General features: G+C 42.2%; 1 protein-coding gene across 1 annotated transcript in view; it reads left to right on the forward strand.

The window, feature by feature from the left end:
* Positions 1-12,522, forward strand: part of LOC140738654 (uncharacterized) — a 98,723-nt gene that overhangs the window by 19,468 nt on the left and 66,733 nt on the right. Inside the window, exons 7-14 of the mRNA XM_073066273.1 lie at positions 901-1,076; positions 7,734-7,792; positions 7,895-8,020; positions 10,357-10,477; positions 10,562-10,700; positions 11,529-11,633; positions 11,734-11,806; positions 11,889-12,026. Coding sequence (XP_072922374.1) covers positions 901-1,076; positions 7,734-7,792; positions 7,895-8,020; positions 10,357-10,477; positions 10,562-10,700; positions 11,529-11,633; positions 11,734-11,806; positions 11,889-12,026 — 937 coding nt within the window. The remainder of the gene's footprint in view (positions 1-900; positions 1,077-7,733; positions 7,793-7,894; positions 8,021-10,356; positions 10,478-10,561; positions 10,701-11,528; positions 11,634-11,733; positions 11,807-11,888; positions 12,027-12,522) is intronic.

The raw sequence follows: 12,522 nt of genomic DNA on the forward strand, positions 1-12,522 counted from the left end.
ATCCAACCAGATAGGATGATCTCCACTGCACATCTGCTGATGTTTGTCAAAGTTCTTGGTGACACGCCGAATCTACACAAACTTCTAAGAAAGTAGGGGAGCTTCCGTGCCAAGAAAGCTAAAGCTACTGACATACCCCACCTCTGTTCCCCTAATGAGGACTGGCTCATGGACCTTCAACTTCTTGCACCTGTAGCTGATAATCAGCTCTTTGGTTTTGCTAACATTGAGGGAGAGGTAGTTATTGTGACAGTACCCAACCAGATTTTCAATCTGCCAATTATCACCACTTTTGATTTGGCATCAACAGTGGTGTTACCAGTAAACTTAAGAATGGCATAAGTATGAAGTGGTAGAGCCAGGGACTAAGTGCTCATCACTTTGGTGCCCTTGTGCTGATGGTGAGTGTTGAGGAGATGGTGTTGCCAAAGTTTATTAACTGCAGTCTGCACATGAGGAAATTGAGGATACAGTTGCGCAGGGAATAACTGAGGCCCAAGAGCTTGGAGGTTAGTGATTAGTTTCAAGAGCATGATAGTATCGAATGCTGAGCTGTTGTCAATGAACAGCACCTTGTCATTATACATCTTTGTTGTCAAAATATTCTGGAGCTGAAAGGTCTTTTGTTTTGTGGTTGTCTGTAAGCAGACGAATCTCAACGATATATATATATATTCTGGTAATAATTTACTTCAAATTTTAAACTTTGTCAGTCAAACTGAGCGTAAAAGGCATACTGCAATCACTGCATCATGGTATAATAATTTGTTATATATGACTTTTAAAGATATGTATCAGTGAATTCTTCATTGGAAAGGACCACTTCAGTGTCAATAAAAACCACAGAATGAAGGACAAGGTCGTGATTTCTCATTCTCCCTTCTGCTTTTCCACTTTCAGAGCTGCCTATCTCCCATATCATTGTACTTTTCCACATGTCTTGATACGTATTCCTTAACTGGAGAATACCTGGAATTGTGTAAAAAGGATGTTTGTGCTCGTGGAGATAAGCAAGAATATGCATGTGACACTTTCGAAGAGCTATCCAGGCAATGTACAAATCAACCTGTGACAAGGTAATTATTTCATTAAGTTATCAATTGTTATTATGTCAAAGTTGAGAATGTAATCCTGTTACAATGGGCTTCACTGTGCATTGAGAAATGTTACTATTATTACAAACTTTGATGGCCTTGTCATTGGCAAAGCTAATAATTTTGTCTCAAAGTATTTTTATCCTTCTCCTATCTAAAGGTGGTGACTTGTGCGCTGTTAACCCCACCTTCAGAGGCTTAGGATGTCATGGAGTCAGAGAGTAATACAGCACAGAAATGGGACTTCTGGCCCAACGTCCATGTCCACCAAGATGCCCATCTAAGCTAATCCCAAGTCATATCTGTATCCTGCTGTACCTTTTAACAACCTTCTACATGCCCACAACTCCACAATCATTGTGTGATTTGTAAATCCACACATTATGTCAATCCACATATTTACATTTTCATCCATGTCATTAATATATATCACAAATCCTGCATAGATCCCTGCAGAACACCACTGGTCACAAAGCTCCAGCCAGAATAATAGCCTTCAAAGGTTTCAAAGGTTCACTCTCGGGGTTTCATGACTGGCCGTTATTCGATATGCCAAAGATGCAGCTTAGGAGAACATCTTCCAAATTCCGGGATTCTGTGGCTCTGGAGGCAGGTGAGCCAAAGGTCGGTGCCTCTCAGGAATTCGGTGTGTCATGGGAGACAGAAAATCGAAAGCAGCGGGCTGGCTGCTGGCGATGTGCCCAGAGACTTGAGTTCATTGGGCACAGAGCTCGGAAAAAGCAACACAAAGGACTTTTAACATTGTAGATCAGTGAGTTGTTAGATATGTCTCCCCTCTCGCTGTGAAACATAGACATCTCTTTTTCCCTTATTAGGGAGAGAGAGAGCCTGCGGTATGTCGAATACTGGGTGAACGAGTAGTCTTTGGGTTTCTGCAAGTCTGTGTCTTTGCTGTTGGTCATGCTTGAGTGCTTGGTGGGGAGTACTGATGATTTTTTTGCTGGTGGGGGAGGGGGTATTGTTGCTTTGCTGCTGCTTACCAGTGGGAGGGGGGAGCTGGGGTGGGGGGCTTTGGGGTTCTAACATTTAACTGTCATTCATTCTTTGGGGCACTCCTCTGTTATCATGGATGGTTGTGAAGAAAAAATATCTCAGTGATGTATATTGCATACATTTCTCTAACATTAAATGTACCCTTGAAACCTTTGAAGCCATGTAAGCATCCTCCACTTTGCATCATGATATTTGGGACACAGAATAATTGGGAACTCATATTGATATTGAATGAAACATAAAGGGTCGTGGCACCCAGTATAAAGGACTGGGTTGTCAGTATGCCTTCTTTTGGAGGGTCAGATCTGAAGAGAGTTTTTACTAACAAAAATGACCTAGACCGGGATTCAATGACTATCCTTGAAGGATAGGTGAACTCTTCTTGTATTCTGGTTCATTTTAGGATGGAATTGGCACATTGGGCTCATCAGTGCATATGCTTCACGTGACAAGAGAACTTCTACAGTCTACGCCAATGCTGGTGGGGGGGGGGGGTTGAAATCCCTGGCCCTTATCCCAGAATGAGATAAACTTATCCCGTATAACTTCATAGCAAAAGTCAGAAAGGACACAAAGCTCTAGAAAGGTGTAAGTATTAAAGAGGGAGTAGAAAAACAAGCTTCACAAAAGTTCTTGAAAAGTGCTAGGAGAATGGGCTTACCATATATAATACCAAGTCCTTGTGGCCACAACCCCTGTATGTTCATGTGGGTTATTCCTTCAGCGGTTTGATCAGGGCACGACTGTGCAAGCGCGTGGACGTCAGCCAGTGAGAACAGCGAGAAGAGTTTAAAAGGAGACGCCTTATAGAGCGGTCAACTGAGTAGAGGGAGACAGAGTAAGAAGGCTTTGGCTCAAGGGGGCTTAGCTGTTAACAGGTCGAGGCGAGGTAGGTTATCTGTGTAGAATACAGACGGGATGTGTGTGAGGCCAGTGTGGTGTACTCGGTGTCAGATGTGGGAAGTCCGGGAGATACCCAGCCTCCCAGACGGCCACATCTGTGCTAGGTGCATCGAGCTGCAGCTCCTTAGGAACCATGTTAGGGAACTGGAGATGCAGCTCGATGACCTTCGTCTGGTGAGGGAAAGTGAGGAGATGATAGATAGAAGCTATAGGCGGGTGGTCACTCCGGGGCCTGGGGAGACGGTTAAGTGGGTCACAGTCAGGAGAGGGAAGGGCAAGACTCAGATTCTAGAGAGTAACTCTGTGGCTGTCCCCCTTGACAATAAGTACTCTTGCTTGGCTACTCTTGGGGAGGCACCTACCTGGAGGAAGCAACAGTGGTCGTGCCTCTGGCACAGAGTTTGGCCCAGTGGCTCATAAGGGTAGGGAAAGGAAGAGAATGGCAGCAGGGAATCTATAGTTAGGGGGTCAGACAGGCGATTCTGTGGATGCAGGAAAGAAGCACGGATAGTAGTTTGCTTCCTAGGTGCCAGGGTCGGGGACCGCGTCCACAATATCCTGAAGTGGGAAGAACAGCCAGAGGTCGTGGTACATATTGGTACCAACGACATAGGCAGGAAATGGGAGGAGGTCCTGAAAGCAGACTACAAGGAGTTAGGAAAAAAGTTGAGAAGCAGGACCACAAAGGTAGTCAATTTGGGATTACTGCCTGTGGCACGTGACAGTGTGTATAGGAATAAAGTGAGGTGGAGGATATATGCGTGGCTGAGGGATTGGAGCAAGGGGCAGGGATTCAGATTTCTGGAACATTGGAACCTCGTTTGGGGCAGGTGTGACCTGTACAAAAAGGACGGGTTGCACTTGAATCCCAGGGGGAGCAATATCCTGGCAGGAAGGTTTGCTGAGGCAATCGGGGAGAGTTTAAGCTAGAATTGCTGAGGGGTGGGAATCAAACTGAAGAGACGGAGGAAAAGGCAGTTGGCTCACAAATAGCGAAAGCTTGGAGACAATGCGAGAGGGAAGAGGGGCAGGTGATAGAGAGGGAACACGCTCAGACTGATGGTGAAGATGTGTCTTTTTTAATGCAAATAGTATATTGAACAAAGCAGATGAGCTTAGAGCATGGATCAGTACTTGGGGCTACAATGTTGTGGCCATTACAGAGACTTGGATGGTTCACAGGCAGGAATGGTTACTTCAAGTGCCGGGTTTTAGATGTTTCAGAAGGGACAGGGAGAGAAACAAAAGAGGTGGGGCGTGGCACTGTTGATCAAAGATAGTGTCATGGCTACAGAAAAGAAGGAAGACATGGAGGGATTGTCTACAGAGTCTCTGTGGGTGGAAGTTAGGAACAGGAAGGGGTCAATAACTCTACTGGGTGTTTTTTTATAGACCAGCCAATAATAACAGGGACATTGAGGAGCAGATAAGGAGACAGATTCTGGAAAGGTGTAATAATAACAGGGTTGTCGTGGTGGGAGATTTTAATTTCCCAAATATCATTTGGCATGTCCCTAGAGGGAGGTGTTTAGATGAGGTGGAGTTTGTTAGGTGTGTTCAAGAAGGTTTCTTGACACAATATGTAGATAAGCCTACAAGTGGAGAGGCTGTACTTGATCTGGTATTGGGAAATGAACTTGGTCAGGTGTCAGATCTCTCAGTGGGACAGCATCTTGGAGATTGCAGTCACAATTCTATCTCCTTCACCATGGCACTGGAGAAGGATAGAAACAGACAAGTTAGGAAAGCGTTTAATATGAGGCTATCAGGCAGGAACTTGGAAGCATAAATTGGGAACAGGAGTTCTGAGGGTAATGTATGGAAGAAATGTGGCAAATGTTCAGGGGATATTTGCATGGAGTTCTGCATAGGTACGTTCCAATGAGACAGGGAAAGGATGGTAGGGTGCAGGAACCATGGTGTACAAAGGCTGTTGTAAATCTAGTCAAGAAGAAAAGAAAAGCTTAGAAAAGGTTAAAAAAAAAACTAGGTAATGATGGAGATCCAGAAAATTATAAGGCTAGCAGGAAAGAGCTTAATAAAGAAATTAGGAGAGCCAGAAGGGGCCATGAAAAGGCCTTGGTGGACTGGATTAAGGAAAGCCCCAAGGCATTCTACAAGTATGTGAAGAGCAAGAGGATAAAATGAGAGAGAATAGGACCAATCAAGTGGGACAGTGGAAAACTGTGTATGGAACTGGAGAAGATAGCAGAGGTATTTAATGAATACTTTGCTTCAGTATTCACTACAGAAAAGGATCTTGGTGAATATAGGGATGACACAGCGGACTGAAAAGCTTGAGCATGTAGATATTAAGAAAGAGGATGTGCTGGAGCTTTTGGAAAGGATCAAATTGGATAAGTCACCGGGTCTGGATGAGATGTACCCCAGACTACCGTGGGATGTGAGGGAGGAGATTGCTGAGCCTCTGGCAATGATCTTTGCATCATCAATGGGGAAGGGAGATGTTTTGGAGGATTGGAGGATTGCAGATATCACTTCATTCTTCAAGAAAAGGAGCAGAGTTTGCCCAGTAAATCATAGACCAGTGAGTCTTACTTCAGTGGTTGGTAAGTTGGTGGAAAAGATCCTGAGAGGCAGGATTTATGAACATTTGAAGAGGCATAATATGATTAGGAATAATTAGCATGGCTTTGTCAAAGGCAGGTCATGCCTTATGAGCCTGATTGAATTTTTTGAGGATGTGACTAAACGCATTAATGAACGTAGAGCCATAGATGTAGTGTGTATTTCAGCAAAGTATTTTACAAGTTACCTCATGCAAGGCTTATTCAGAAAGTAAGGAGACATGGGATCCAAGGAGAAATTGCTTTGTGGATCCAGAACTGGCTTGCCCACAGAAGGCAAAGAGTGGTTGTAGATGGATCATATTCTGTATAGAGATAGTCACCAGTGGTGTGCCTCAGGGATCTGTTCTGGGACCCCTACTCTTCTCTTCATGGTTTTTATAAATGACCTGGATGAGGAAGTGGAGGGATGGGTTAGTAAATTTGCTGATGACACAAAGGTTGGGGGTGTTGTGGAAAGTGTGGAGGGCTGTCAGAGGTTACAGCGGGACATTGATAGGATGCAAAACTGGGCTGAGAAGTGGCAGATGGAGTTCAACCCAGATAAGTGTGTGGTGGATCATTTTGGTCAGTCAAATATGATGACAGAATATGGTAAGGCTCTTGGCAGTGTGGAGAATCAGAGGGATCTTGGGGTCCAGGTTCATTGGAGACTCAAAGCTGCTACGCAAGTTGACTCTGTGGTTAAGAAAGCATATGGTGCATTGGCCTTCATCAATCATGGGATTGAGTTTAGAAGCCAAGAGGTAATGTTACAGCTACATCGGACCCTGGTCAGACCCCACTTGGAGTACCGTGCTCAGTTCTGCTCACCTCACTACAGGAAGGATGTGGAAACCATTGAAAGGGTGCAGAGGAGATTTACAAGGATGTTGCCTGGATTGGGGAGCATGCCTTATGAAAACAGGTTGAGTGAACTCGGCCTTTTTTCCTTGGAGAGGCAGAGGATGAGAGGTGACCTGATAGAGATGTATAACATGATGAGAGTCATTGATCGTGTGGATAGTCAGAGGCTTTTCCCAGGACTAAAATGGCTAGCATGAGAGGGCACAGTTTTAAGGTGCTTGGGAGTAGGTACAGAGGAGATGTCAGGGATACGTTTTTTTAAGCAGAGAGTGGTGAGTAAGTGGAATGGGCTGCCAGTGGAGGTGGGTATGATGGGTCTTTTAAGAGACTCCTGGATGGCTACATGGAGCTCAGAAAAATAGAGGGCTATTGGCAACCCTGGGTAATTTCTAAGGTAAGCACATATTCAGCATTTCCTGTGCTGTAGATATATGATAGAACACAAGAATGCCTGCATCACTCAAACTGAGTCCGGTATCAATAACTTGGATGGACTGCCTAATCCACTTTGCTATCTCTATTAGCCTGGCCTCAAAACAATGGAAGTGCTTGTGAAAAACAACTTTCTCTTCAGACAGTATCTTACAGACTATCTGACGATTCCCTCAAATATTGGGAATTAAGCTTAAAAGAGCCATACATTACCTACCCTGAGTCCAACATAATAAGTAACTGCGGCAGCACGGTAGTGAAGTGGTTAGCACAACATTTTACAGTACCTGTGACCCGTGTTCAATTCTGGCTATTATCTGTTAAGAGTTTGTACGTTATCCCCGTGATTGCATTGGTTTCTTCTGGGTCCTCCAGTTTTCTCCCACAGTCCAAAGACCCAACAGTTGGTATATTAAATGGTCATTGTAAATTGTTCTGTGAATAGACTAGGGTTAACTTGGGGCATGCTGAGTTCTGTGGTAAGATGAGTCCATTGCTAGATCAGCCATGATCTTATTGAATGGTGGAGCAGGCTCGATGGGCCAGATGCCCTACTCCAGCTCCTATTTCACATGTTCTTATGAAGAGCCTGAAAGATCTGTTCCATGCTGTATGTAGGTGGATGGATGGATAGATAGATAGATAGAAAGTAAGTGCCATCAACTTGATGGCATAACATGATGAAACCTTGCAAATGGCGGGACTGGTCCTGAATCCTGTGGAATAATCACTTCATTAAAACCATTGAGAAACAATGAAATTATATACAGTATAAATGATAGAAATAACACATTTCAGATAAAGAAAAAATATTTAGTAATGTGACTCATTTATTATAAGTCTTTATTGTTTATAGTGAACATGAAAACCCCCTGCAGAACTTCTGGGAACAATGGAGATCAAAGGTTACATGTGGTAAGAGTTAAATCAATAAACATGTAATATTAATGCTGAAATATATAACCCTATTCTTGAAGCATTCTGAGATTTACACAAACGTATAACTTGTCTAACCAGTAATCCCTAGTTGTCCTGGAAACCAACTCTACAAGGAATGCGGTGCTCTGTGTTTACCCTCTTGCTCCGACCCAGAATCACAGCAACAATGTGACAGATGTGTGAATACTTGCGAATGCCCAGAAGGTAACTATCTAAAAAAAAATTCAACACCTACGCTCTGTCCGCCAGAAAAAGCGGGATTTCCCAGTGGCCAGCCATTTTAATTCCACTTCCCATTACCATTCGGACATGTCAGTCCATGACCTCCTGTACTGTCGCGATGAGGCCACACTCAGGTTGGAGAGTAACATCTTACATTCTGGCTGGTTAGCCTCCAACCCGATGGCATGAACATCAATTTCTCAAACTTCCAGTAATTGCAACCCGCTCCTCACCATTCCCCCATTTCCTTTTCCTTCTCTCACCTCATCTCCTTAACTACCCATCACCTCCCTCTGGTTCTCCTCCCCCTTTTCTTTCTTCCATGGCCCTCTGTCTTTTCCCATCAGATTCCCCCTTCTCCAGCCCTGTATCTCTTTTATCAATCAGCTTCCCAGCTCTTTACTTCACCGCTCCCCCCTCCTGGTTTCACTTATCAGCTTGTGTTTCTTCCTCCCTTCCCCCCAATTTCTAACTCTGACCCCTCATATTTTTTCTCCAGTTCTGATGAAGGGTCTCGGCCTGAAACGTCAGTTGTAGTCCTTTCCATTGATGCTGTCTGGCCTGCTGAGTTCCTCCAGCATTTTGTGTGGGTTGCTAGAGAAATAATAAATGTTCAGTCATTCATAATAACACACAAATCAAGCATCCTGTTGAGGAAAAGTTATGCTTTTAGAGATGTAGACCTTTGGTTAAATTATATTCCATTTGTCTGTTTTGATGGTTAGTAAAACTGACAGACATTATCACTCAAGATAGGTTACACTCTTGCTATAGATAAATATACACTGCAGGTAATTGATGTACAGCCCATACTACTTATAGTGGGCTAATTGGTATCATTGCCACATTCTCTTTAAAGATAGCAAGCAATTCAACTGGGAAAACATACCTGAAAGTTGATATAAGACCATAAGATATAGGAGCAGAAGTAGGCCATTCAGCCCATTGAGTCTGCTCCGCCTTTCAATCATGGGCTGATCCAATTCTTCCAGTCATCCCCCTCTCCTACCTTCTCCCCATACCCTCTGATGCCCTGGCTAATCAAGAACCTATCTATCTCTGCCTTAAATGCACCCAATGACATGGCCTTCACAGCCACTCATGGCAACAAATTCCACAGATTTACCACCCTCTGACTAAAGTAATTTCTCTGCATTTCTCTAATAAATGGATGTCCTTCAATCCTGAAGACATGCTCTCTTGCCCTAGACTCCCCTACTATGGGAAATAACTTTGCCATATCTGATCTGTTCAGGCCTTTTAACATACAGAATGTTTCTATGAGGTTCCCCCTCATTCTCCTGAACTCCAGGGAATACAGCCCAAGAGCTGCCAGACATTCCTCATATGGTAACCCTTTCATTCTTGGAATCATTCTCCTGAATCTTCTCTGAACCCCCTCCAAAGTCAGTATATCCTTTCTAAAGTAAGGAGCCCAAAACTGCACACAATACTCCATGTGTGGTCTCATGAGTGCCTTATAGTGCCTCAGCATCACATCCCTGCTCTTATATTCTATACCTTCTAGAAATGAATGCCAACATTGCATTTGCCTTCTTCACCATCAACTCAACCTGGAGGTTAATCTTCAGGGTATCCTGCTCAAGGACTCCCAAGTCCCTTTGCATCTCTGCATTTTGAATTCTCTCTCCATCTGAATAATAGTCTGCCCATTTATTTCTTCTACCAAAGTGCATGACCATACACTTTCCAACATTGTATTTCATTTGCCACTTCTTTGCCCATTCCCCTAAACTATCTAAGTCTCTCTGCAGGCTCTCAGTTTCCTCAACACTACACGCTCCTCCACCTATCTTTGTATCATCGGCAAATTTGGCCATAAATCCACTAATATGATGAGTAAAATCAGAATGAGCAGAGACTGTGACTTCAAAAAAATCAGTGCCTGCTCACAATAAGATTTAAGTTCTACACAAAAATAGTGTTGTAACTTATCAGCACACACATTTCTATTATTCCGGTTGACGGCCTTTAACAGAACTGAGAAAGGTTAAAGGGAAAACCTTAACCTTTAAATCTGCACACACAAAATGCTGGAGGAACTCAGCAAGCCAGGCAGCATCTATGGAAAAAAGTACCGTTGATGTTTTGGGCCGAGACTCTTCGATAGGACAAATTTATTTTGTTTGTAACTTATCAGGAAATTTATTACTGAACTTACTCTAAAATAGCTTTGATAAAATGCCAACCTTCCTCTCTGTTGCAATAACAACGGTCACAATTATTCTCAATTGAAGAGAAAGCCACACTCTCTGTTGGACCAAGATGCCATTGTTTACTTATTTTATCCAACCCAGGCACTGTCCTCGATGACATAAGAGGATCGGGTTGGTGCATCAAAAAAAGTGCGTGTCCTTGTGAATATGGTGGAAAGATTTATGAACCTGGACAAATAAGAAACACCTCTTGTCATACATGGTAATTACATCAGATCTCAGATTTTTCATATAAAAACACTGAATTATTTGCTAAATTTCTAACGGTTACATTTTTCTTTATTAGTATTTGTCATAGTGGAATGTGGAACTGTTCAGACATCAGCTGCCCTGGAAGATGCAAAATTGAAGAGGGATCTCACATAACAACATTTGATAATAAATATTACACAATGAAAGGAGATTGCTCTTACTATGCTGTTGTTGTACGTAAGATCTCATTTCCTGTGCTATTAGGGAGGAAGGAAAATAAGGCAAGATGTGTCCAAAATTAGGCAAAGTTCCATCTATTTATGCCCAATTTTGATTACTTAGGCAGTGGGGCATACCTTTAAGGAATAAAGGGGGGTTACCTTTGTTATTTCTGAACTTCCAGTGCCTACGGGGAGTGAAAATCACGTGTCCAGTAGATGCATATTTAACAACTAAAAACTTAAAATATATATTAAATAGTTTTAATAATGTGTAAAATTCTGGCATGCATCAAGGATGCAAGCAAGATATAGTATCCTTTCATGTGTGTATATTCTTGTGCATGTACATTTGTGTATAATCAAACCTTAGGAAAGTAATCCTGACAGGAAATCCATGACTAATTCATAACTATGAGGAAATAATTAATAAAACCAGGGAAATTGAGGAGAAACTTCTTTAACTCGAGGAAATTAAACTGGAACAAGTTATGTCACCTTGAGTGGTTGTGGTGAGAGGCAAGAATACACTAATGGAAAGTAAAAACCACATTTATGGGAAAGAACAAATTAGGGTGAGAAATATTTGAATTAAGTATTACCATCGAATTGCCTCTTTTAAAATAAATAACACTTCCACTAAATTCAAAATTCTTAATTATTTCCACATAGACAATTGCACTACAATGCATTTTATAGAAGTACAGTGAAAATGATTTATAAGCTTTAAACTTCATACAAATTTAATTAAGATGCTGAAATTTGGATTAGTTCAGAGTTTGGAGTCAATAATATATTAACTCACTATCAATTTGACAGAATACGTGTTTTTGTGTTTTATAGTTTTACGCAGAGACAAATGCATGGAATGTAGTGATTGAAGTGAGGCCATGTCAAATTGCATTTAAAGAGACGTGTTTACACCGTGTGGTACTCTCCAACCAGCAGGTGAAAATATACAATTCTATTTAATCATATCGTTTCTGTTTGTGGCGTGTTTCAGAAATTACAAAACAAATATTCCTTTTCTTCTCTCTCTTTTGTGTAGAGCCATTATACATTTACTAGTGATGGTAATGTTTATTCTGATGGGAATAAAGTTGGTCTTCCCCTTAGAACAGGTAAAAGAAAATAATCTTGTTTCACTTACTAAATAAATAGCAACAAAACTAACAAAACTTTTATTTGTTTCTCTTTTTACAGCTGATATAATAATATTTCAACAGTCTTCCATGTTCCTTCAAGTGGCAACTGCATTTGGACTGAAAATGCAAGTGCAAACATCTCCCCTCATGCAGCTTTACATCTCACTGCCTGAAGTTTTACAAGGTCACACAAGAGGTAAAGTATTTAATTCTTCCAAACTGTACCTGACTGCTAAATCAATGCATAAAATTAACTCCCATTGAACACATGGAAAGAGCACTGGACTGTGCTCTAGAATAATGCTATTCATATTTCCCTCTTGACTGTGCATGCATCAGTTCTGTCACAGTCTCTCACTCTGGTTTCCCCTCCCCAATACATTCAGCCACCTGTTAGTTTCTTACCATTCAGATTAATTTGTGAACTGTCTAAAACATGAATTATTGGCCTTTATTTTGGTAATACGATTTATTTATTTAGAGATACCATGCAGAATAGGCCCTTCTAGCTCTTTAACCCACCCAGCAATCGCTGACAACCCCAATTTAACCCTAATCCAATCGTGGGGCAATTTACAATGTCCAATCAACCTACTCAGTACAAACTCGGACTGTGGGAGGAAGCTGGATCTCCGGGGAACACGCATGCATTCCACGAGGAAGGCGTACAAACTCCTTCCAGAGGGCACTGG

This window comes from Hemitrygon akajei, chromosome 14 (genome assembly GCF_048418815.1).
Source record: "Hemitrygon akajei chromosome 14, sHemAka1.3, whole genome shotgun sequence".
Classification (NCBI taxonomy): Eukaryota; Metazoa; Chordata; class Chondrichthyes; order Myliobatiformes; family Dasyatidae; genus Hemitrygon; species Hemitrygon akajei.